This window comes from Phascolarctos cinereus, unplaced genomic scaffold, assembly GCF_003287225.1.
Source record: "Phascolarctos cinereus isolate Bilbo 61053 unplaced genomic scaffold, phaCin_HiC Scaffold_2;HRSCAF=192, whole genome shotgun sequence".
In the NCBI taxonomy this organism is placed as follows: Eukaryota; Metazoa; Chordata; class Mammalia; order Diprotodontia; family Phascolarctidae; genus Phascolarctos; species Phascolarctos cinereus.
Window position 1 is genome coordinate 386,914,726 of NW_027555625.1, and position 21,484 is coordinate 386,936,209.

Below are 21,484 nucleotides of genomic sequence, written 5' to 3' on the forward strand. Positions count from 1 at the left end.
GGCTTCCGCCCTCCCCGCCTTGCCTCTACGGAAAGTGCTTCCGGGGGCACAGCTGCCGAGGCGGCCGCGGCCGGAAGGAACGTTGGTCTCCTGTCCCGAGGCAGGTCAGTGTTTCTGTTGGCAGGCGGGGAGGGGGGCAGTTAGAGCCGGTGAGGTAACGATGGCGGGAGCGCGCGAGCGGAGCGGCGGGAGATAGCTACTGAGGCAGGGAGCCGAGGAGCTTCCCTTCGTCCCCGAGTCCCCTCTACCTGCCCGCTCCTCTTTGGTCTAGCCCAAGCCCCCCCCCTTCACATTTAGGGGAGGGGGTGCATTATGAGGGGGGACGGCGAGGCCGACGTTATCTCTCTTCGCTCTCCCACGTCCTCAACTTCCTCCCTTCATTCTCCCCCCTGCCCCCTTTCCCTTCCTCCTGATGGAACCTTTCTTTGGGGACCGAGTTAGAGAATGACACAGACTGGTTTGACCACGTCGACTGGTGATCACTTGTTCAGGTGGCTGGAATGGTGAGGCTACCTCCCAAGAGCGTGGCCGAGGTCAGAGGTGCATTTGCTTATTTTTAAAGAGCTCATCGGGCCGAGATCAGAGGCTTGTTCATTCGTTCATAGATTTAATTGTAAGCAGTTCCGTCTTTCATCTCCTGCCTCCGTGCACAGGCTGCCCCTCGTGCCTTACCTGTCCCCAGGTTTTCGGGGAATCTTTCGTTTCCTTCAGGACACGATTCAAGGGGCATCAGATTCTGTGCAGAGCCATTCTCCCCACAGCCCATCGTGTGTCTACGTGTCTGTGTACGTGTTTTATCGACTCAGGGAAAATGTGACCTCCTGTGTGCGAAGGGACTTTTTTCATTTCGTCTTGGTACCTTGTGCTCGATGGAATCGAATGGAGATGGTTGTGATCTTCCCAGTGCCTCGTACTGTGCTCTGCACGCAGTAGCCTCTTTTGTATTTCAAGGATGTATGTGAGTTGCCTTCAGACTGTCTTAATGGTAGAATTACAGCTTTGTGAAAATGGAAGGGACTTTAGAGATCAAGGCCCAGGAGTTCTTAAGTTTTTTTGTGACTCTCATCCTTTCGGTATTCTGGTGAAACTTAAGAGCTCCTTCTCAGAATGTTTTTTAATGCTTAAAACAAAATATGTAGAATTACAAAGGAGACTAATTATCTTGAAATACAGTTTTCAAAATATTTTTTTAAAAATGCATTCACAGAACTCCACGTTAAGAACTCTTGATCTAGTCCAGTTCTTTAGTTTTTTTTAAACGAAATCAGCATCCAAAATCATGATGACGTTAGTGTGTAACAGAGTTGGAACCAAAGTCCAGATCTAGTGTTCCACTTTCAGCTTCATCTATGTTATTTCCCTAACAATTTTTTTTTAAATTAGTCAAAAGTCACCATGCAGCAGTAATGTTTTTCCTAGTGTAAGAGGGCAGGATATTTTGGGGTGCCAACAACTTTCTCACCTCAGACTTGATCAGAATTTGGAGAACTAGTCTGAAAAACCTCAAAAGTGGTCACTGTAAACTGATTACCACAGTAAAGTGTTAAAGGGTCACTTTTTGAAAATAAACGTGAGGAAGCTATGATAATAACGCAACTTCTTTAATGCGTTGTGATTATAAAGCAGTTTCACAACTTAATTGATCCCCAGGACAATTCTGTGGAATACATAGTTCAGCTATCTGACCCTCATTTTTTAAATGACAAAACTAGGACTCAGGAAAGTGCAATAAGTTATCCAGTTAGTAGAATAAGTATTATTTTCCTTATTTTACAGAGGAAGAAACAATGCTTCAGAAAGGTGAGGACCTTGTCTAAGGTCACATTTTTAACAAATGGAGAGGGAGAAGGGGAGAATTAAACCAGGGTCTTCTGATTTAAAATCCAGATCTCTCTTCATGCTTTTTCAAAGCTGCATCTGAAAGCCTCCAAACTGTTAATTATGAGTGTGAAATTACTAAGGCATTGTTTGGAAGCATATTTTTTTTGGCCAGTTATATCCAATTCTCTGTGACCCCATTTGAGGTTTTCTTGGCGAAGATACTGAAGTGGTTTGACATTTCCTTCTCCAGCTCATTTTACAGATGAGGAAACAGGCAAACATGTTAAGTAACTTGCCTAGGGTCACACAACAAGCAAGTGTCTGAATTCCTGACTCCCTGGCAGGCACTCTAACCACTGCAGCACCTAGATCTTAACAATTACCTGGTACAAAGTTGCTCAAACCAGTCAATCAGTAAGCATTTATGAAACACCTACATGCCAGGCACCATGCTAAGCGCTAGGGATACAAAGGAAGGTGGAAAAAAAACAGTCTCTGTTCTCAGCTCACAGTCTAATAGGGGAGGCAATAGGTAAACAACTGTGTACAAACAAAATATAAACAGGATAAATTGGAAATAATCAGCAGAGGAAAGGCACTGGAATTAAGAGGGCTCAGGAAAGACTCCCTGTAGAAGTTGGGATTTCAGCAGAGACTTGAAGCCAAGACGTGAAGATGAGAAGGGAAAGCATTCTAAACATGGGGCACCAGCCAATGAAAATGCCCAGAGCTGTGAGATGAGTCTCTTGAATAAAAGGAGGCCAGTGTCACTGGATTAAAGTGGGGGAGGGGCATAAACTATAATAAAACTAGAGGGGGTAGGGAAGACAAGTTATGAAGAGCTTTTAATGCCAACAAAACGAAAATGTATATTTGATCCTAGAGGTGATAGGCAGCCAGTGGAGTTATATTGAGTAGAAGAGGGTGAGGGGTACAGTATTGTCAGATCTGTACTGACAGCTGAGTGGAGGATGGACTGGAGCGAAGAGAGAGATTTGTGACAGACCAACCAGTAGGCTATTGCAGTAGTCCAGGCCTGAGGTAATAAGGGCCTGCTAGGGTGGTTGCAGTGTGAGAGAGGAGAAAAGGATGTATGGGAGAGAGATTAAAGAGGTAAAATTTACAGGCACTGACAACAGATTGGATGTGGGGTGGGGGGAGATGTGAGAGGGAGTAAGGAATTGAGGATTGACACCTAGGTTGAGAGCCTGAGTAATTGGGAGGATGGTAGTACACCCCCCACAATAATAGGAAAATGAGGAAGGCAGGAGGGTTTGTGGGGAAGGATAAATTCAATTTACTCGTGTTGAGTTTAAGATGACTATGGGATATTCAGTTGGAGATGTCCAGCAGGCAGTTGGAGATGCTAGCCTGGAGGTTAAGAAAGAAATGGGGCGGGGGTGGGGGGTCCGAAATGATATCTAGGTGATAGACACCAGCCCTGGAGTGAGGAGGACCTAAGTTCAAATTCAGCCTCAGACACTTGACACTTACTAGCTGTGTGACCCTGGGCGAATCACTTAACCACTTTGCCCAACCAAAAAAAAAAAAAAAAGAAAGAAAGATTAGGGTCGGATAAGTAGGTTTGAGAATCATCAGCATAAAGATGACAGTTGAATCCGTGGAAGCTGGTGAGGTAGTATAGAGAGAAAAAAGAAAATATCCCAAGACAGAGTCCTGTGGGATTTGTGATTTAGCTGGTATAACCTGGATAAAGATCCAGGAAAAGGAGACTGGAGGAGTGGTCAGGCAGGTAGGAAGAGAATCAAATAGAGTAGTGTCACAGAAACTCAGAAGAGAATATAAAGGAAAAGGTGATCAACCATGTCAAAAGCTACAGGAAGGTCAAGAAGGATGAAGATTGAGATAAGGCCATAACATTTGACAAGAGATTTCTGATAACTTTGGAGACAGTAGTTGCAGTTGAATGATGAAGTCAAAAGCTAGAATGTAGGGAATTAAAAGTGAGAGAAAAGAAAATGGAGATACCTATTACTGTCAATAGCCTTCTCATGGAGTTTAGCCACAAAAGACAAGAGAGATGTCAGATGATAGCTAACAGGGATGGATGGATAAAGTGATTTTTTTTTGAGAGATATGGGCATGTTTATACCTAATAGACAAGGAGAGATTGAAAATTAAGTGAGAGCCTGTAATTATATATTCCAAAGTATTTGGAATCTTATTTAAAAAAAAGTCTACTTGGCAACTGTGAATTTTTCTTGAATCAGGTCTGCAAACATCAATTTTCTTAACCAGTTGTATTTACTAAGCCACCAGAACAGAAATTACTCATATCACTTCCTTTTTTTTAGTTTTTCAGAAAGGAAATGTCATTTTTGAAGTTGGCAAAAATAGGAATAGGACAATCTATACAGAATGATAGCTTTAGATTCTTTTCATCTTTTCAATCACTTAAGTTAATCAAAATTGCTCTCCAGGATTAAACTATTGTGCATTTTTGTATTTAACAAATTGTATTTAATTCCATCATACCGGAAAGAAAAAATTGAATTGTTAATCAGTGGAGTGCTTATCATTTTACTCCTATTAACATATAGCAAGTAAGATAAAATATTTGCAAAATAACGTGGTATATTAGACTAAGTTTAATCTAGATACTGTTAACTATTTACAAGCTATGTTTTGACTTTCTTTATGAAACTATGTCTCAAGTATTTTCATAAATGTGTATAATATCTATAAATATTTATAAAAACAATTATCAGAAGTCTCCAACTTAGAAAGTGTTTGCTTTCCAAAGGTTTATTAGTCAAAGAGAGATTAGGCTCATTCTGTGTAGCTCCAGAACAAAGAATTAGAACCACTGAGTTGATGTTACAGGGAGGCATATTTTCAGTATGAAAAATTTGCAACTCTTAACAAGTGGAGTTGTCCAGAATTGTAATAGGCTGCCAATTTAGGAAATGAGGTCCCTGTCTCTGAAAGTGTGCAAGTAGAAGTAGGGTGAAAAATTGTTAGGGATATTGTAGAGAGAGGGCTTATGCATCAGACATGAGGTTGAATAGCATTTAGTAAGTACTTACTAGCAATAGTTCAGTATTTACCAACCCAAACTATATTACAGATGGATAAAATACTTAAATTTTCTGTTGTGGACTGTTCTTTATTCTGAAACTTCAGACTGATGTATCTCAGAGTTAAGTAAGAACCAAGAGGTAGAGGGGAAGGAAAAACCCAAGATAACCAGGAGGAATTTTATTTAACTTTTTAGGTTTTAGGAAATAGGAATCTTTTTGTACACCAGTAAAAATTTGCCAGAGACAGTGGTTAAACAATTAGATAACCCTTCAGATTCCTTCTAATTCTCAAATTTTGTGATTCATGTTGTTTTTTTAGAACTCAAAACAAGCTTGTTTTTGCTAAGTTTTGCGGTGGGATTTTTTTCTATTTTTCATTGCAAATATAGGCTATTTCTGCTATGTTTTAGGTTAAATACACTTTCTTGAAATAACAGGAGAAACTAACCAGCATTTATAACAATTTATATAAGAAAATTGGTTTTGAGTTCTAAAACAACAGATATTGAGGGCACCACCATTCTTCCAGTCACCCAGGATCACAGCCTCAGTGTCATCCTCTGCTCTTCACTTTGACCCCACATATCTAATCGATTGCCACATATTATTGTTTCTACCTTCACAATAGCTCTTATAAACATCTCCTCCTCTACTTAGCCACCACTCTGGTATAGTCCCTCAACACCTCACCGCTGTACTATTGCAGTATCCTTCTGGTTGGTCATGTTTCATTTCTCTCTCCCTTCCAATCCATCTTCCATTATGCTTCCAAAGTGATTCCCCTAAAGGGCAGGTCTGATCATATCACCCAGACACCTTCATTCAGTAAATTCCGATGGCTTCCCATTAACTCCAGGGTCAATTATAAAATCCTGTTGTCTGTTAAAGCTTTTCAGAGTCTAGCCCTTTCCTACTTTTCCTGTCCTCTTACATTTTATTCTGTTCGACATATTCTACAAGCCAAGGACAATGACCTTCTTTCCGGTCCTCACAGGGACATTCCATAGACTCCATGTCTTTTCCCTGGCTTTTCCCCATGCCTAGAATGCTGTCCTTTCTTACCTCTAGTTCCTCAAACTCAGCTCAAATACCACTTTGTGCAGCAAGCCCACTAGTGCTTTCCTTCTAAGATTATCTTCCACTTAAACTATATCTTACATATATGATTTCTTGCACATTATCTCCCCCATTAGAATTCAAACTTCTTGAGAGCAGAAACTGTTTTGTCTTTCATTGTATCCTCAGTGCTTAGCTCAGTGTCTGACACAGAGTAAGCAATAAATGCTTATTGATGAGCTCACTTCTTAGGCTTATTAGCTATGCTGTTTTAAAAACTCACAACTAGTCTAAAATAGACTTCTAATAGGAAAAAGTAGGAAGAGATTTATATGAAGTAACTGCAAAATATGGAAGGAAATAGAGAATTCGGTTCAAGAGATTATACATGAGGTCTTTTCCTGTTTTAATTTTTATGGTTATATTAAGTACCTATTATGTACATAACACTTCACTAAGCATAAGGTACAAAGACTTATAAACCATGCCCCACCTCCTTCCACCACCACCCGCCATCATGGAGCTTATGGTCCGTAGAAAGAATGGGACATTCACAAATGGAAGCAGGAAATTAAAGAGGAAATATATGGGGATGTACCGGCGAGAAAGCTCTGAGCTGTGATTGAAGAAGAGTGGAGAAATACATCTAGTCTAGGGATTAAGGGGATGGTAGGGGAAAGTCTATTCCCATTCTTCATCTTAGCTAGCCAATGACATTGAACTCAGTCAGCCAGCTGAGGCCTCTGAGCAGACAGGAAGTGTAAGCACTGCATGTAGGCAATCAGTTGCTCATATGTTTAGGACATTTGTAAGACAGGTTTTCGTAAGGACTTAGCCTCCCCGCCATCCCGCCCCGATCTTCCCTCACAGCTGAGGCTAAGAAGTGAAATGACACGCACTCACACAGGAAGTAAGTGAAAGAGCCAGGATTGGAATCTTCTCTTAAGTTCAGTACCCTCCACAGCCCCACATTGCTTCGCTATTTACCATCTCATTACAGCCAGAATCTTGGAAATGCCGGTTATGAACATAAATGCACCCCAAAGCCCTCTTTTTTTTCCTGTCTGAATTCCAGGCTGTGGTTATCCGGAAATGACTAACCTTTTCCTTCCTAGAGTAGTTCTGCTTTTCTCTTGATTTTTCATTTTCAGCTAGAGCTTCCTGCCCAGCACCCAGTCCCCAAGCAGCAAGGAAGTTGGGGAGGACAAAACTTCATAGGAAAGAAAACTTAGAATTTAATATTTCTCTGTTGCAAATATTATAAATATATTCATTCCTGATTAATGGAAAAACTAAAAATATTATCCGTGTCCCTAACATTTTTGTGAAAAAGAACTTTATAACTTCAGAAAACAGTAACTATTTGCATATGTTTTATATGCAGTATTCTTCCTAAGTCAAAGAATGAGACAATCTGAACTGCTGCATTATTTATTCTTGATATATGTATGTATTTAAATGATTCATTGCTTCTCATTGCTATGGTCATGAAAAACAGTTCTGTTTACTTTGTGTTGGTATAACAACAGATGGCAAAGGTGTAGTTTCAAATAAAATATCATTATGCTAAATATTTTATCTGGCATTTGGTTCTCATTACATACATTTTTGTTACAATGAAATAAAATTATGGAATCATAATTTTTTTTTACCTGGAAGGGACCTTCAGTATGATTTCATTTAGCCTGCTTGATGAAACTGACCAAAAGTCACAGAGCCTGTGAGAGGCAGAGTCAGCACCATGAATTTCAGAAACAATTTTAGATCTGAAAAGGACTTTAGACATCATGTATTTCAACCCTCCCATTTTACAGATAAGAAATTTAGGCCCAGAGAGAGCTTGTACAAGGTCACACAGGTGGTGGCAAAACCAGATTTAGATTCCAGTTCTCCTGAAGGCAGTGATCTTCATACTATACCATGCTGCCTTTCTATAGTGAGATTTTTCTTTCTCCTTTGACTCTTCTTACACTATCCAATGTCTGTGCCACTGTTGCTTTAAGTACTTCATATTTATTAATATTTCTAAAACTTTTATAATTGTCCCATTCTACCTTCAGTGGCTTCTTGGTACTAGTGAATATAAAGTCAATACTCTTGATCTTTGTATGAAACAATCTACAAAAATGGCTCTACAGTATGATTCTAGCCTACCTTTTCAGCCTTATCTCAAGCCTTATCCTTTTATATAAAACATTCCATGTACATTTCCGTACATGCCATGTACATTCCATACCTTTGCTCTTATTCTTCCCTGTTCCTACACAATGCCCTCATATCCCTCCCTCTTCTCCTCTACCCAATGTCTGCCTCATTACTTCATAGCTATATTTAAGATCCATTTCAAATACATTTCCTCTGTAAGTCTTCTCTTAACTTTTGCAGCCAGAAGCGATCTCTCATCTGATCTGACAGTATTTTGTATTCTCACACACTTAGCATAACTTTAATTTGTATTTTGTTTTGCTGGGTACATATCACCCCTACACAGTCCCTTGAAGGCTAATGACATGTCTTTATATTTGTCACTGTTTATTGCACAGCTTACTTTTTATTGAATAATTGATATATCTTGATCTTCTAAAATTTAATTATGGTTTTCTTCTAGGTTAGTTCCTGGTCATCTCCATTAAACTTGAAGATTTCAGAGTTCATTTGGGATACATCTTTTCCCCAGGAAACTGTAATGCCAAGGAACAGATGCACTCCACTGATGACAATACAAATGCTCTAGCTTTCTAAGAAATTCAGCTTTTTGGTTAAGGCTCCAAACTCAATGAAAAGCAAAAGTTCTGTCTAATTTCTCATGAAGCCACACTATTGCTTATTCACTTTGGTGGTGAATGCCATTATTCCTGCCGCATTTTCACTGGATGATGTAGAATACAATGGAACGATAGCAGTAGAAACAAATCATACTACTTACAATGTCTCCTTTCACCCAAACTTTGAAATCTCTTCTAATTCCCACACAAGCGGTGATTTCGTCATAGCCAAAGAGGGAACCAGTGTTCTGATTGAATGTCTTCTCACCAGTAGCCATTATGAAGACATTCTTTGGTATAATTCCAAAGGGCTGTTGCTTGATCAGGAAGGAGGAGGTAAGCAGTGCTAAACTTCGATCTGTTTTACTCTGTTCACCTGCAGGTACCTATTATGAAGCAGCATGTGGAAAATACATAGGTAAAGCCTAAGAAATATTTGAAACAATTGTAAAACCTTGAAAGCAGGGGGAAAAAAGTAAAGTCTTAAATTTGGAAAACAGGTACCCAGCATATACATTCTCTTCATCCCAGCAAAAATGTACAAGGTTAATATTCCTTGTGGAAGATTGTTTATTGCCAGACGTGCTTCCTTCTGGGCAAAATCCCTTTAATCACAAATTTGGTAGCAGAAATAATAATAAAAATTATTTTGTTCTGTTAATAGGCTTCATATTGCCTTAGAATTGGTAGTTTGAGTATTAGTAACCCCAAGAATATCCTGGGAAGAGAAACACATGTACCAAAGTTTACTGTGGCTCACTCTAGATTAGCATGGGAAACAGGGATGCCTGTAAAGTAATTATGAACCTGGTACTAGAAGTTATCCTCCCCTTCTACATGATTTTCCTCTATATTCCATGCTATACAATGAGCTCTTGAAGCATGTATTTGAAGAGTTTGCATTCCCTCTTTGAATTCTGCAACCAAAACATGAATGTTATGTGCCTCATGCAAGATACATTTGTCTAAGAGAAAGACATCTTAATCATTTACAATGAAGAAAAAGCTAGAGAATAAAAAGGAAGTGACCAATTATTTTATATTGAAGATAGACTAAAAAAGTAACGTGGCAAGAAGGAACTAGGTTAAACGTAAATAAAAATGTCATAAATTATAAATAAAGTATTTAAATAGCATTGAAATGGGCCACCTAAGGAGATTATTTAACTGGCTTCCCTTTCCCTGGAGAGTTGTAAGATATTCATCTCTGTGGAGGGGCTTACCCACCTGGAGGCAGAAAGATGGCCAAGAATACCCCTAGGCTGCCCTAAGATTCTATAATACTTTTGCAAACTTGACAAGAGATATTCTCCTTGCTTTTTTTGTGTTTTCCCTTGATCTTTAAAAACTACACAAATATAGTACTAATGAAATAGGTTGTTTCTTTTTAGTGAATTTTGCTGAACTTACTGTAGTTTAATGAAACCACCATTTTAATGTAGACCATTGTCACTTGGGTCTCTGTTCAAGAAAGGATAACAACAACTGAAACTGATATACCTCTGAAAATGAACATGTTGATCCTGGGATATAAAGGTTAAATTCTGAACTCCTAAGCAAAATTTTCAGAAAGGTTTCTCTCTCTCTCTCTCTCTCTCTCTCTCTCTCTCTCCTCTCTCTCTCTCTCTCTCTCTCTCTCTCTCTCTCTCTCTCTTCCCTCCCTCCCTCTCTCTCCCTCTCTCTCCCTCCCTCCCTCTCCCTCTCCCTCTCCCTCTCCCTCCCTCCCTCCCTCTCTACCCCATTGTTATTTGCCAAGTAAACTTCTTTCAGTTTCCTCTTCCACCCCCTTCATGCAAAGTATCCTGAGCTAGTATTTCTGTCTGTAAAGAAAGAAAAGGTAGTGAACAATAGAGATTTAACCCTTGTTTTCAGAACTTTCTCTTTTTAAATTGCAACCAGCAGAGGAACTGATTTCCAAAAGTTAGAAGTTTTGGCTCTGGTAGGGTTCCATATTACCAACAAAACCCAAGAGGAAGAGACAGAAAAAGAAATTCCATTTAAAATAACTTCAGGCATTGTAAAATACTTGGGAGTCTACCTGTGAAGACACACTCAAGAACTATATAAACATAATTACAAAACACTTCACACAAAGAAAGACAGATCTTAATATGAATTGCTCATGAGTAGGCCAAACCAATGTAATAAAAATGGCAGTGCTACCTAAATAAATTTACTTATTCAGTGCCATACCAAACAAACTACCGAAGAATTACTTTATAGAGCTAGAAAAAATAAAATTCATCTGGAGGAGCAAAAGGTCAAGAATATGAAGAGAATCAATGAAGAAAAATGGTAAAGGGACCTAGCAGTACCAGATCTCAAACTCTTATTACAAAGTTGTAATCACTTAAAACAATTTGGTACTGGATAAGAAATAGAATGGTTGTTCAGTGGAATAGATTAGGTATACAGTATGCAGAAGCAAATGAACACAGTCGCCTAGTGATTGATAAACCCAAAGATCCCAGCTTTAGGGTCAAGAACTCATTATTTAACAAAAACTGCCAGGCAAACTAGGAAATAGTCTAACAAACTAGGCATAAAGCAACATCTCAGGGTAAGCTGAAAATGGATTTATGCTTTTGGCATAATGATATCATAAGCAAATTAAGGGAGCATGGAAGAAATTACTTGTCAGATCTATGGATAGAAGAAGAGCCCATGACCAAACAAGAGAGATGGTCACAGGACATAAAATGGATAATTTTAAATGTAAGGTTTTTTTGCACAGACAATGCCAATGCAGCCAAAATTAGAAGAAAAATAGGAAACTGGGGAGAAATTTTTATAGCAAGTCTCTCTAATAAAGGTCTTATTTCTCAAATGTTTTCTATGAGAGAACCAATCTAAATTTATAAAAATAAGAACCATTCCCCAGTTGAAAAGTGATCAAAGGATATGAACAGGAAGTTTTCAAAGGAAGAAATCAAAACTCTCAGTAGTCATATAAAAATGCTGTAAACTACTAATAAAGAAATCCAAATTAAAACATCTGCAGTACCACTTGTACCCATCAGATTGGCTGATATAACAGAATAGGAAAGTGACAAATGTTAGAGGAAATGTGGAAAAATGAGGACACTAAATCACTGTCAGTGGAGCTTGTGAACTAGTCCAGCCATTCTGGAGAACAATTTGTAACTATGCCCAAAAGACTATAAAACTGCACATATCCCTTTGACCCACCACTCGTGGATCTCTATCCCAAGGAGATCAAAGAAAAAGGAAAAGGATCCATCAGTTCAAAAATATTTATAGCAGCTCTTTTTATGGTGGCAAAGAATTAGAAACTGAGGGGATGTTTATCAGTTGGGGAGTGGCTGAACAAGTTATGAATATAATGAAATAATACTATTGTGTGCTGTAAGAAATGTTGATGGGAATGGTTTCAGAAAAACCTAAGTTGTATGAACTGATACAAAGTGAAGTGGTCAGAACCAGGAGAACAATGTACGTAATAACTGCAATATTATAACATGATCAACTGTGAAAGACTTAGCAACTCTGATCAATGCAGTGATCTACCACAACTCCAAAGGATTTATGATGAAAAATGCTATCTACTTCCAGATAGAGAACTGATAGATTCTGAGTACAGATTGAACCATATTTGTTTCCTTTATTTTTCTTCTTTTTGTTTTCAGAAGATGGCTAATGCAGAAATATGTTCTGCATAATTTAATATGTATCATGAATATCACATTTCTTGCCTTTTCAATGGGTGGGGTAGGGGTTTGAAGGAGTGAGAGAATTTGGAACTGAAAATAAAAATAGAATTTTAAAAATATAGATAGTATTCCTAGGAAAAGAAGAATAGGGTTTTACTAACTAGTAAACTTAAATACAAAACTAGAGTAATATGGCAGAACACTGGATTTGGTATCTGAAGATTTAGATTAGAATCCTGACTTTGATGCTTATAAGCTAACTGTGTGTGACTTTGGGCAAGTCACTTCTATGCTCAGGACCTTAATTCACTCATTTATACATTGATGAAGAGTTGGACCAGATGTGCTTTCTAGACCCTGTGATCTTACAGACAACTCCAAAGTAGATAATTAGCTTCAGAGTAAATGATCACCTGTCTCAAATCTCCCTAAAATATTGTATTTACTTTTGATAGCTGCTATGGGATATTACATATGATAGCTAAGCCAACCTCTGAAGGGGAGGAAGAGCCTTTAAGAAATATTTTCTTCAGAGTTTAGAATTTTACTATTAGAAGAACTTCTGTCCCCTTTTTCTTCCATTATCATATTTAGAGAGAGCTCCCAGCCAGGTTTTCTTGTATATGAACAACAAGGATGGCCTTCAGAATAACTCTGTATGGGTATCTCTGAAGGCTTTAAACAGTTCTGCAACAATAGCAGAATCTCCAAGTCCTCTTTTTCTCTTCAAGGATTTGTTCCTGAGAAGATTGTAGGGGTCATCTGTCCATATAGTTGGAGCCTTGGATTAGACCTGCCAAGTGGGAAGAGCACTCGATTTGGATTAGGAGTCTTTTCTTTGTGCTGGTTTTAGCTCTGCTCTGTGATTTTAGACAAATGACTTGTCTTCTCTAGACCTCAGTATCCTCATCTGTAAAATGAGGGGACTAGACTTAGATGTTCTGTAAGGTTCCTTCCAACTCTGAAATGTTAGCACTCCTAAATGGAGTACAAATTTCATTTTCCTACCTTTCTTAGGTTTGAAAACCTTTAGTCTTGCTCATGATACATTCAGTAACTGCTATGAAATTGTGTTGACTCAAGTGTATGAATCTCAGTGAGACTAGCATAGCCAGCATGTCTTTTTTTTTGGGGGGGGGTCGCAGTTAGGCAGTGGGGTTAAGTGACTTTCCCAGGGTCACACAGCTAGTAAATGTTATGTGTCTGAATCTGGATTTGAACTCGGGTCCTCCTGAATCCAGGGCCGGTGCTCTATCCATTGCGCCACCTAGCTGCCTATAGTCAGCATGTCAGTCTGGTGTGAGGCTCATAACATCTTTTATTATCAGCAAGTAAAGGGCAGGATTTAAAATTGTAAGAGAAACAGTTAATAAATAGACTGTGTTATTGATAATAATATGGATCCATATAGTGGAATTCATATATAATATATTCATGTAGTGCTCCCTGCAAGGCTCAAAGTTCAGAGGGAAAAAGTAGAACTTCTAAGGAATGATGGTCATATTCATAGCTTCGTGCTCTTTGATGTATTTTTTCTTAACAAGTAGATGAAGAGATAGATTTTGTTAAATAAACATAAAGTCAAGCTAAATTATGGTAAAACTGAAGATAGTTCCAACAATTTCTCACAAGATTTTGCCATTTATTTCCATCTAAAACAGTGTCTGCTTTCCAGAGATTAAAAAGCCAGGCGAGAACTATTGAAAATCAATCCCAGTTGTTATGTAGTTTGGAGAACTGTGTAGACAGTTGTCATACTTTGTTATTACCCTCAGAGTTTTAAGGGACCCTAGAGGTCACCAAGGCCAGCTCTTTTCTAGCATCCCCAGAAAATGATCTTATAGCAGCACCTCTAGGGTTAGAGAAGTCATTTTCTCCTGAGGCCATTTGTTCTGTTATTAACTAGTTCTAATTGTTAGGAGTTGCTAATGTATCCATCTGAAATCTGCCTTCCTTGAATCTTTACCTGTTGCTTTCAGTTTGTCACTCCGCCCTTTCCCAAATGACAGACCTCCATATTGATCTTATTCTGTTCTACCACCACCCCACCCCATAGCTCCTCTAGGTTAATCATCCCCAGTTTCTTAGCTACTTGTGAAGGCATGGATCGGTATGCATAAATCATATGTGTGTCTACATACATTAATTAGATCTTTAGGTGAAGTGCGATCTAGCGTTAAAACAGCTTTTATTCCACCTGCTAGGCTGCTTATTCCCAGTGCTTTCTGAGCAAGCAGTTGATTTGTGTTTCAGCTCTTGGTGACATTGAAAAACATAGCATGTCCAGAGAGGACAACCAGAATGTTGAGGAGACTTAAAACCGTGACCAGAGGAAGGTCAGTTGAATGAGATAAAGATAGATATTTAGTCTGATAAGAAAAGATTTAGGTGGGATATTATTTCTGTCATCAAATATTCAAAGGACTTACATGTAGAAGAGAGATTATATTTCTTCTTCTTAGCCCCAAATGGTAGAACTATGACCAGTGCATGTGAAGTTACAGGTAGCTAGATTTCTGCTAGGTATACAAGAATTTCCTTACAGTGAAAACTGTCCAAAACTAAAATGGGCTTCCCCATCACTAAGTCTTCAAGAGGATGATAGATATTACTTGCTGTGAAAGAGATCTTGCTTAAGGTGGGATAGATGGAATAGATGACTTCTAAAATCACTTTGAGCTGTAAAATTTTTAAAATCCTGCTAAAATTATATACTTTATATTTTGAAGATATTATAACCTGCTTTAAAAAAATCAATTTCATCATCAAAAGGTTTTTCTAAGAAAATCACCTGTAGTCTTTACTGTCTGTGTCAGAAAAATGTATTGAAAACTGAAATCAGTGATGTTGACCCAACAAAAAACTTAGTCTCTGATTTCTCAAGTCAAATCATTTTCTTTGGGTAGACAATCAACAATTTTCTAAGTTTCAAAAAAATGTGAAAGCTACAGATTATTCTCATTGTCGAGCAGTGAAGCATCTGGTAGCTACACAAATTACTAGCTTGAAGGAATCCCATTTTGAGTTTGTGGTCAGATTTTCGTTTGTCTTCTGCCAGGCTTCTTTTTCAGCCCAGACTTTTGAGTTCATAAATCCATGATTTATATTACTCAAACATATAGCAATATAGCACTTCCTTTGGATAGAATATTTTCATGAAGAACTTTCTGTATTGGAATATTACTAAGAATTTTGCATGTTTATTTACACTTTATGATACCATTTTTTAAAAAAAATTTCCTCTTGGGTTACTAGGTGGAAAATGGTTGATCTTCAAAAACCACCTGAATATCACCAGCGTAACCTTTGCTGACCGTGGGCTTTATACTTGTTTAGTCACATCTCCAGTCCATGCCTCTTACTCTGTCACCTTAAGAGTTATCTTCACTTCAGGAGACATGAGCATCTACTACATGATTGTTTGCCTGATTGCCTTCACAATAACTCTTATCTTGAATATTACACGTCTGTGCATGATGAGTAGCCACCTTCGAAAGACTGAGAAAGCCATCAATGAGTTCTTTAGGACAGAAGGTGCAGAGAAACTTCAGAAGGCCTTTGAGATTGCTAAACGCATTCCCATCATTACTTCAGCCAAGACCCTAGAACTGGCCAAAGTTACACAGTTTAAGACCATGGAGTTTGCCCGCTATATTGAAGAGCTAGCGAGAAGTGTTCCTCTCCCACCTCTCATTCTTAATTGTAGGGCATTTGTAGAGGAGATGTTTGAGGCAGTGCGGGTGGATGATCCTGATGACATGGGAGAAAGAATCAAAGAAAGGCCAGCCCTCAGCGCCCAAGATGGTATCTATGTCATCACTTCAGATATTGGGCGTAGTAATTCACCAGAAGGAGATTCAGAGGATGGCTCCCTGAATGAGCAGGGCCAGGAGATAGCAGTTCAGGTTTCTGTACATCTTCAGTCAGAAACTCAAAGCATTGGTATGGATTCTCATAACAGTTGTCATTCCAACCCATCTGAAGAGGTAGGATCTCCTGAACTCAACTCCAACTGCAAAGATGGGGCATCTGAAAGTTAACCTTTGATCTCTTCCCACCACATAGGGGAAGGTATCTAGGAGAACACACATGTCTCGCCAACAGTGATGGAAATTACTGGGCTTTTTTGCAGAATGAAAATGGCCAAATTTAATGGGGGGAAATGCCAAATTTTTTTCTTGTTATTTCTCATCCATGGTTGTCAGCTCCCCAAATTTTATTCAGACATAGACTCCTAGAATTTTAGAGCTGAAAGAGATCTTAGAAATCAGTGTGGCATAGTGAAAAATCAGATTAGAAGGAGAGTAGAGTTGTGGTCCTTGTTGCCCTTTTATTGATTAGTTCTGTAGCCCCAAACAATTACTTTAACTCTCTGGGCCTCAGTCAAATAAGACGATCAAAATAGATGATCTCTAAGCCACTTTCAAGCTCTAGAATTCCTTTAGCCATCTTCTCTAAACCAGCAAAATCTTTAACACATCCCAATAAAAAATCCTTCCCACTCTTTCACCACCAATTTAGGGAAGGGACTAGATCGTGACTTTGTTCCTTTGTTTAGGTACCTACCCTAATGCCATGATGCCAAGAGATAGGATTTAGGAGGGGGGTTTTCCCCAAATATTTTATCACATGGATAGCGAAATTGCATGACCTTGGTTACATCTGTATGATGAACTGTGCTTGTATATTTGTTAATGTACAGGATAAAATATACAGATAAAATGGGAGACTTAATTTTAATCCATAAATAAATTAATCTGGATAAATTGCTCCATTTAAAAGATATCTTTTAGGTCACCGGGTTACCATTAATTAATGCATCGAAATGGTTCATTCACAAAGTTAATTTCACCTGAGAAATATTTTCTTTGATGTTTATTTGAACAAGATATAGTATCCAACTGCTTTTCTCTGGTGTAAATCATGAGATATAAAGATTTGTAATAATTTTTCAAACTAACTTTTCAGGTATTCTGAGTTTTGGAAAAAGATTGTGTGGGAGAAATCCCATTCTAACCAAGAATACAGAACCAATTTCTCAGACTTTGAAAGTCCATAGATCATCTCTCCTTAGTCATTTAAATATGACAATAAAGATTATCTTTCTGCATCTGCCCCCAGCCCTCATCCCTCCAACCATACTGTTATTTGAATTTGGAGATAGGGTTGCATTAGTGACCAGTTGGAAGAAATTCAAGAGGTTTACCCAGGAGTTGTAAACCTTTAATAAAAAAGATAATAAAGTCTGTGTTATGTTTACTTTGATATTTCAAAGAGTCAGTTATTTCATTGATGTGTATATATCTTCAACCAACTCATAGTTGCTATAGCCAAAAAAATTCATTACCTGGAAAGCCATCCTTTTGATGATAAGCCTTTCCTGAATTTCCTGGGCTTGTTGAATGACAGACACATAATCTATCAGTGGTCCCTTTCAGCTTGGAGTTACCACGCATGGCTTTAAAGGATCCAGGCTCACCTCCATGACATGGTGAAGCCATGGCATTAGGAGTTTAGTGGAAGTCAGTTGTATTACTGTATAAATATAAAATAACCAGTTGGTCTTTAAAGTGCTGATTGGTCTTGGAATTATCTCAAAGCATGAATTTTGTAATGTGGGATTTGTGGTTCTGCTGTGTATATGAACCATTCAGATTGCATTTCTTGTTTGAGATGTGGTGTTATTATCTCTCATAAACGTGCTACAGATTAATTTCTTTCAGTTCCTGAAAGTACAGTGCCATATGATTTTAAGAACTCGGCAACTAAAACACCATTTAGTACCTCACATTTCTGTCATTCGGCTTCCAATTATTGAAACATACCTGGAAAGAATGGCTCCTGAGGAGAACTTTTAGAGAAGACTTGATCAGGATTGAATTTCTGGTTTCAGAGGAAGAAGGGCAGAAAAAAAAAAACTGATAAAAGTTCATCATTCTCATTGTCTTGGTTGATCAGAAGTAACCCATTTGCCCTACACAGGAACAGATCCATGTGCAGTTGTATCAGAGGCCATTAAGGATAAAAAGAGATGATGCATCCATTTCTGAGTCAGTGAAAATTTAGTGAAAGGCTGTGTATTACTTAGATGATAGACATATTTCTACAAGTATTTTTTCCTATATATTTGGCCATGGAGCAAAGATTTTTGCTTTTGAACATCTGAAAGTTTCAGAACACTTCTGTTTTCCCACTATTACCGTAATGTTAGAAGACTTTTTTTTTTAAATCCTTTTTTTAGGTGACCTAGTACACTCTTTTTTATGTCTCAGATGCTGGCTTTGACCTAAGAAGATGCGACTTGATCAGAAAATACATCATTTTCTAGAACACAACTGCCATGTTACAGAAAAAAGAGCTTTGTATGGAATATTTTGATAGTAGAAATTGAAATGTTTTAGGAATGCTGATATATGGTCTGTAATGATTAATGTCCAACAAAATGAAGCCCAAATTTGATTTTTTTTCCGCGTGTTTTTACACTAAAACATACAACTTGATGAAAGCTAGCTAACTCAGAAGTGAGAATATTTTGAAAGTATTCAAGAGTAACTTGGTTTGGAAGCAAAAGGGGCTGTATAATTGTGAACAGCCTAGAGGTACTGGTCCTCTTGGCAGTTACTGTAAATCAGCATTTAAGCAGAATTGTTATCTCAGGCATCCTTCTCCTTTCCCACCCACCCCACACCAGCATTATTAATTGATTCCAGGAACATACATTGGGCAGAATTATATAATGAGGAAGTAAGATTCTTAACTTCAGCTCAAATTTAATCATTGCCAGCCACTTTGCATCTCAGGCAAACAGATAAATGAGGTTTTTATTTTGGAATTTTCCAATATTATATTGAGGTTCAGTTATCACATTAGTGACATCAAATGTTTGATGTAAGCAATGTTATGCAAAATAACCCTGCACTGCTTAGCACATATTTTCAGGAAGAAGAAACCATGTTTATTATTATTCTCTGTATTTATTATTCATATATTGTTGGGTTTTAACTTTTTGTAAAATTCTTAACTTTCTGAACTAAAACTACAGTTTTTGGACAATCGCTGTAGTGTATTTATCTTTTTAGCCTGACTTGATTTTTTAAATAATATAAAATGCTGTTATGTAATATTTCTAAAATAATTTCATCATGAGCATTTGTAATTTTTAAATTGTATTGTGATTTATGAACAACCAAAAATGTTGTCTATCATTGGTAAACTTACAGAATAAATTTTACAAAAAATGAAGCATTTTCTCTTTTCTTCTCATTAAAATCTATTAAGATCATTGTCTTTCAAGAAGATACTGGTCCAGTTTGTATGCTGTCCAATTTGTGGCATCAGGTTTTTTTGTTGTGTTGTTACAACAAAACTATTGCTGTTATAACATTGTGTCATGTTTTAGTGTCCTAACGTCAGGCCCCTCTTGACCATTTGTTTCTCACCAACTGCCTAGATAAAAAATTATTTTTAATTAATTGGTTATTACAAAATAATAACATTTTCAATGCATACAGATAATCAGAATGTGAAGTTGAGCCCCAAATAAAATTATGAGTTCCAAACAATTTTCAATTTATTTCCTGTGTCCCCTTATAACCTCTAATCTATGTACTTAAGTTTTGTTATTTAGGTTTTGTGTGTCTATGTGGTAATTATATTCAACATGTATTGTTGACTTTGTTTTTCATCACTTCACATCAGTTTATATTTTTTAAAAAATAGTTCATATAAGTAATTTTTATGGTAAGAAAGTATTCAGTTACTTCAGTTTATCACAATTTAGCAAATCATTCCCTAGGCTTTGGACATATTGTTTTATAATTACAAGTGATCCAATAGGGTATATTTTTATGCAGATAAGCACTTTTATGTTTTAATGATATCTTTAGAATATACGTGTAGTCCCAATGGGATTTCTGAGTCAGAAGAGAGGTTCAGTTTCATAATTGACTGTTTTCCAAAAAACTTGCACATTTTTACAGTTCCACTGACAGTACAACAGATTCCTTATCTCCCCATGACCCTGGCAACATTTTACTTTATAGGTTTTGTCAGGTTGATTGTCAGTTGATACCTCAAAGTTGTTCCAATTTTAATTTCTATTATCATTAGGAGAAACAGTATGTTATAGTAGATAGATGGTCTTGGAGTTAGGAAGACTTGTATTTAAGTCCAGCGTCTGACATATATACTGGCTATGTGACTCTGGACAAGTCACTTAATCCCTAGCAGTTCCCTAGGCAATTCTCAAAGACTCATTTTAAAAAGAGAAAATCTTTGACTATTTTTCTATTGTTAGACACAGGGAGCAGGAAGTAGATAGAGCAATGCATGAGGAATCAGGAGACAAGTTCAGACCCTAGCTTTCCACTTCGTAGTAATCCTTGTGGCTGTGTGTATAATTTTATGTTATTGTTCTAGTAAATGTTACTGCTACACACACACACACACACACACACTCAGACAGTCTAGTGTTATAGTAACAACGCACATTAATATGTAGGTATTTTAAATTTATTTTCAATTAACAAATATTTATTTCCCACTTCTTTCCCCTCCCCTATTGGGCAGGGGGGGACCCTTGTAACATGTGCATAGTCAAGAAAAACAAATTCCGTGTCCAAAACATTAATTCTTAACCTTAGAACTTTGCTGTAAGATTAATAAGGCAATGATAATAAGTCATATTTTGTAAAGACAAGAAAACAGTTCATGCCAATGACTTTGCAGAGGTCACATAGCAAGGAAGTAGCAGAGCAGAGTTTGAAAATTCCGTCCTCTGACTCCAAATCTAGTTAATTGTCTCTTTTATATTGCTTCATTTATATATAATAGAAACAATGTAGTCCAGCGCAACGAGCATGTATTAGGACTTAGGAGACCTAGATTCATGTCCTACCTCAGCTGTTAGCCTGCTGAATGAACTTTGGCAAGTCACAACCTGGTTGGGTCTCAGTTTCCTAATCTGTAAAATGAAGAATTTGTTACAGCTAACCTTTAAACTCCCTCCAGCTCAAAGGAGCTGTCAATAAAATCATTCCATTCCCTCTTATACTGGGAATTTGGAAGTTTTTCTGCCTTTCAGGGAATGGATGGAAGAAATTAGGAGCATTCTCTTAATACTTTCAAGTTC

General features: G+C 37.6%; 1 protein-coding gene across 3 annotated transcripts; it reads left to right on the forward strand.

The window, feature by feature from the left end:
* MFAP3 (microfibril associated protein 3) lies at window positions 1-19,916 on the forward strand. Of its 3 annotated transcripts, none has more exons than XM_020978360.2 (3): window positions 1-104; window positions 8,527-9,019; window positions 15,610-19,916. In XM_020978360.2, the coding sequence occupies exons 2-3, from the start codon at window positions 8,725-8,727 to the stop codon at window positions 16,392-16,394; spliced, it is 1,080 nt and encodes a 359-aa protein (XP_020834019.1). In that variant the 5' UTR covers window positions 1-104; window positions 8,527-8,724; the 3' UTR covers window positions 16,395-19,916. The 3 variants fall into 3 exon arrangements, with proteins under 3 accessions (XP_020834019.1, XP_020834020.1, XP_020834021.1); XM_020978361.2 differs by lacking the exon at window positions 1-104 and adding an exon at window positions 145-958; XM_020978362.2 differs by lacking the exon at window positions 1-104 and adding an exon at window positions 14,608-14,690 and having other exon boundaries at window positions 8,930-9,019.
* The last annotated feature ends 1,568 nt before the right edge of the window (window positions 19,917-21,484 follow it).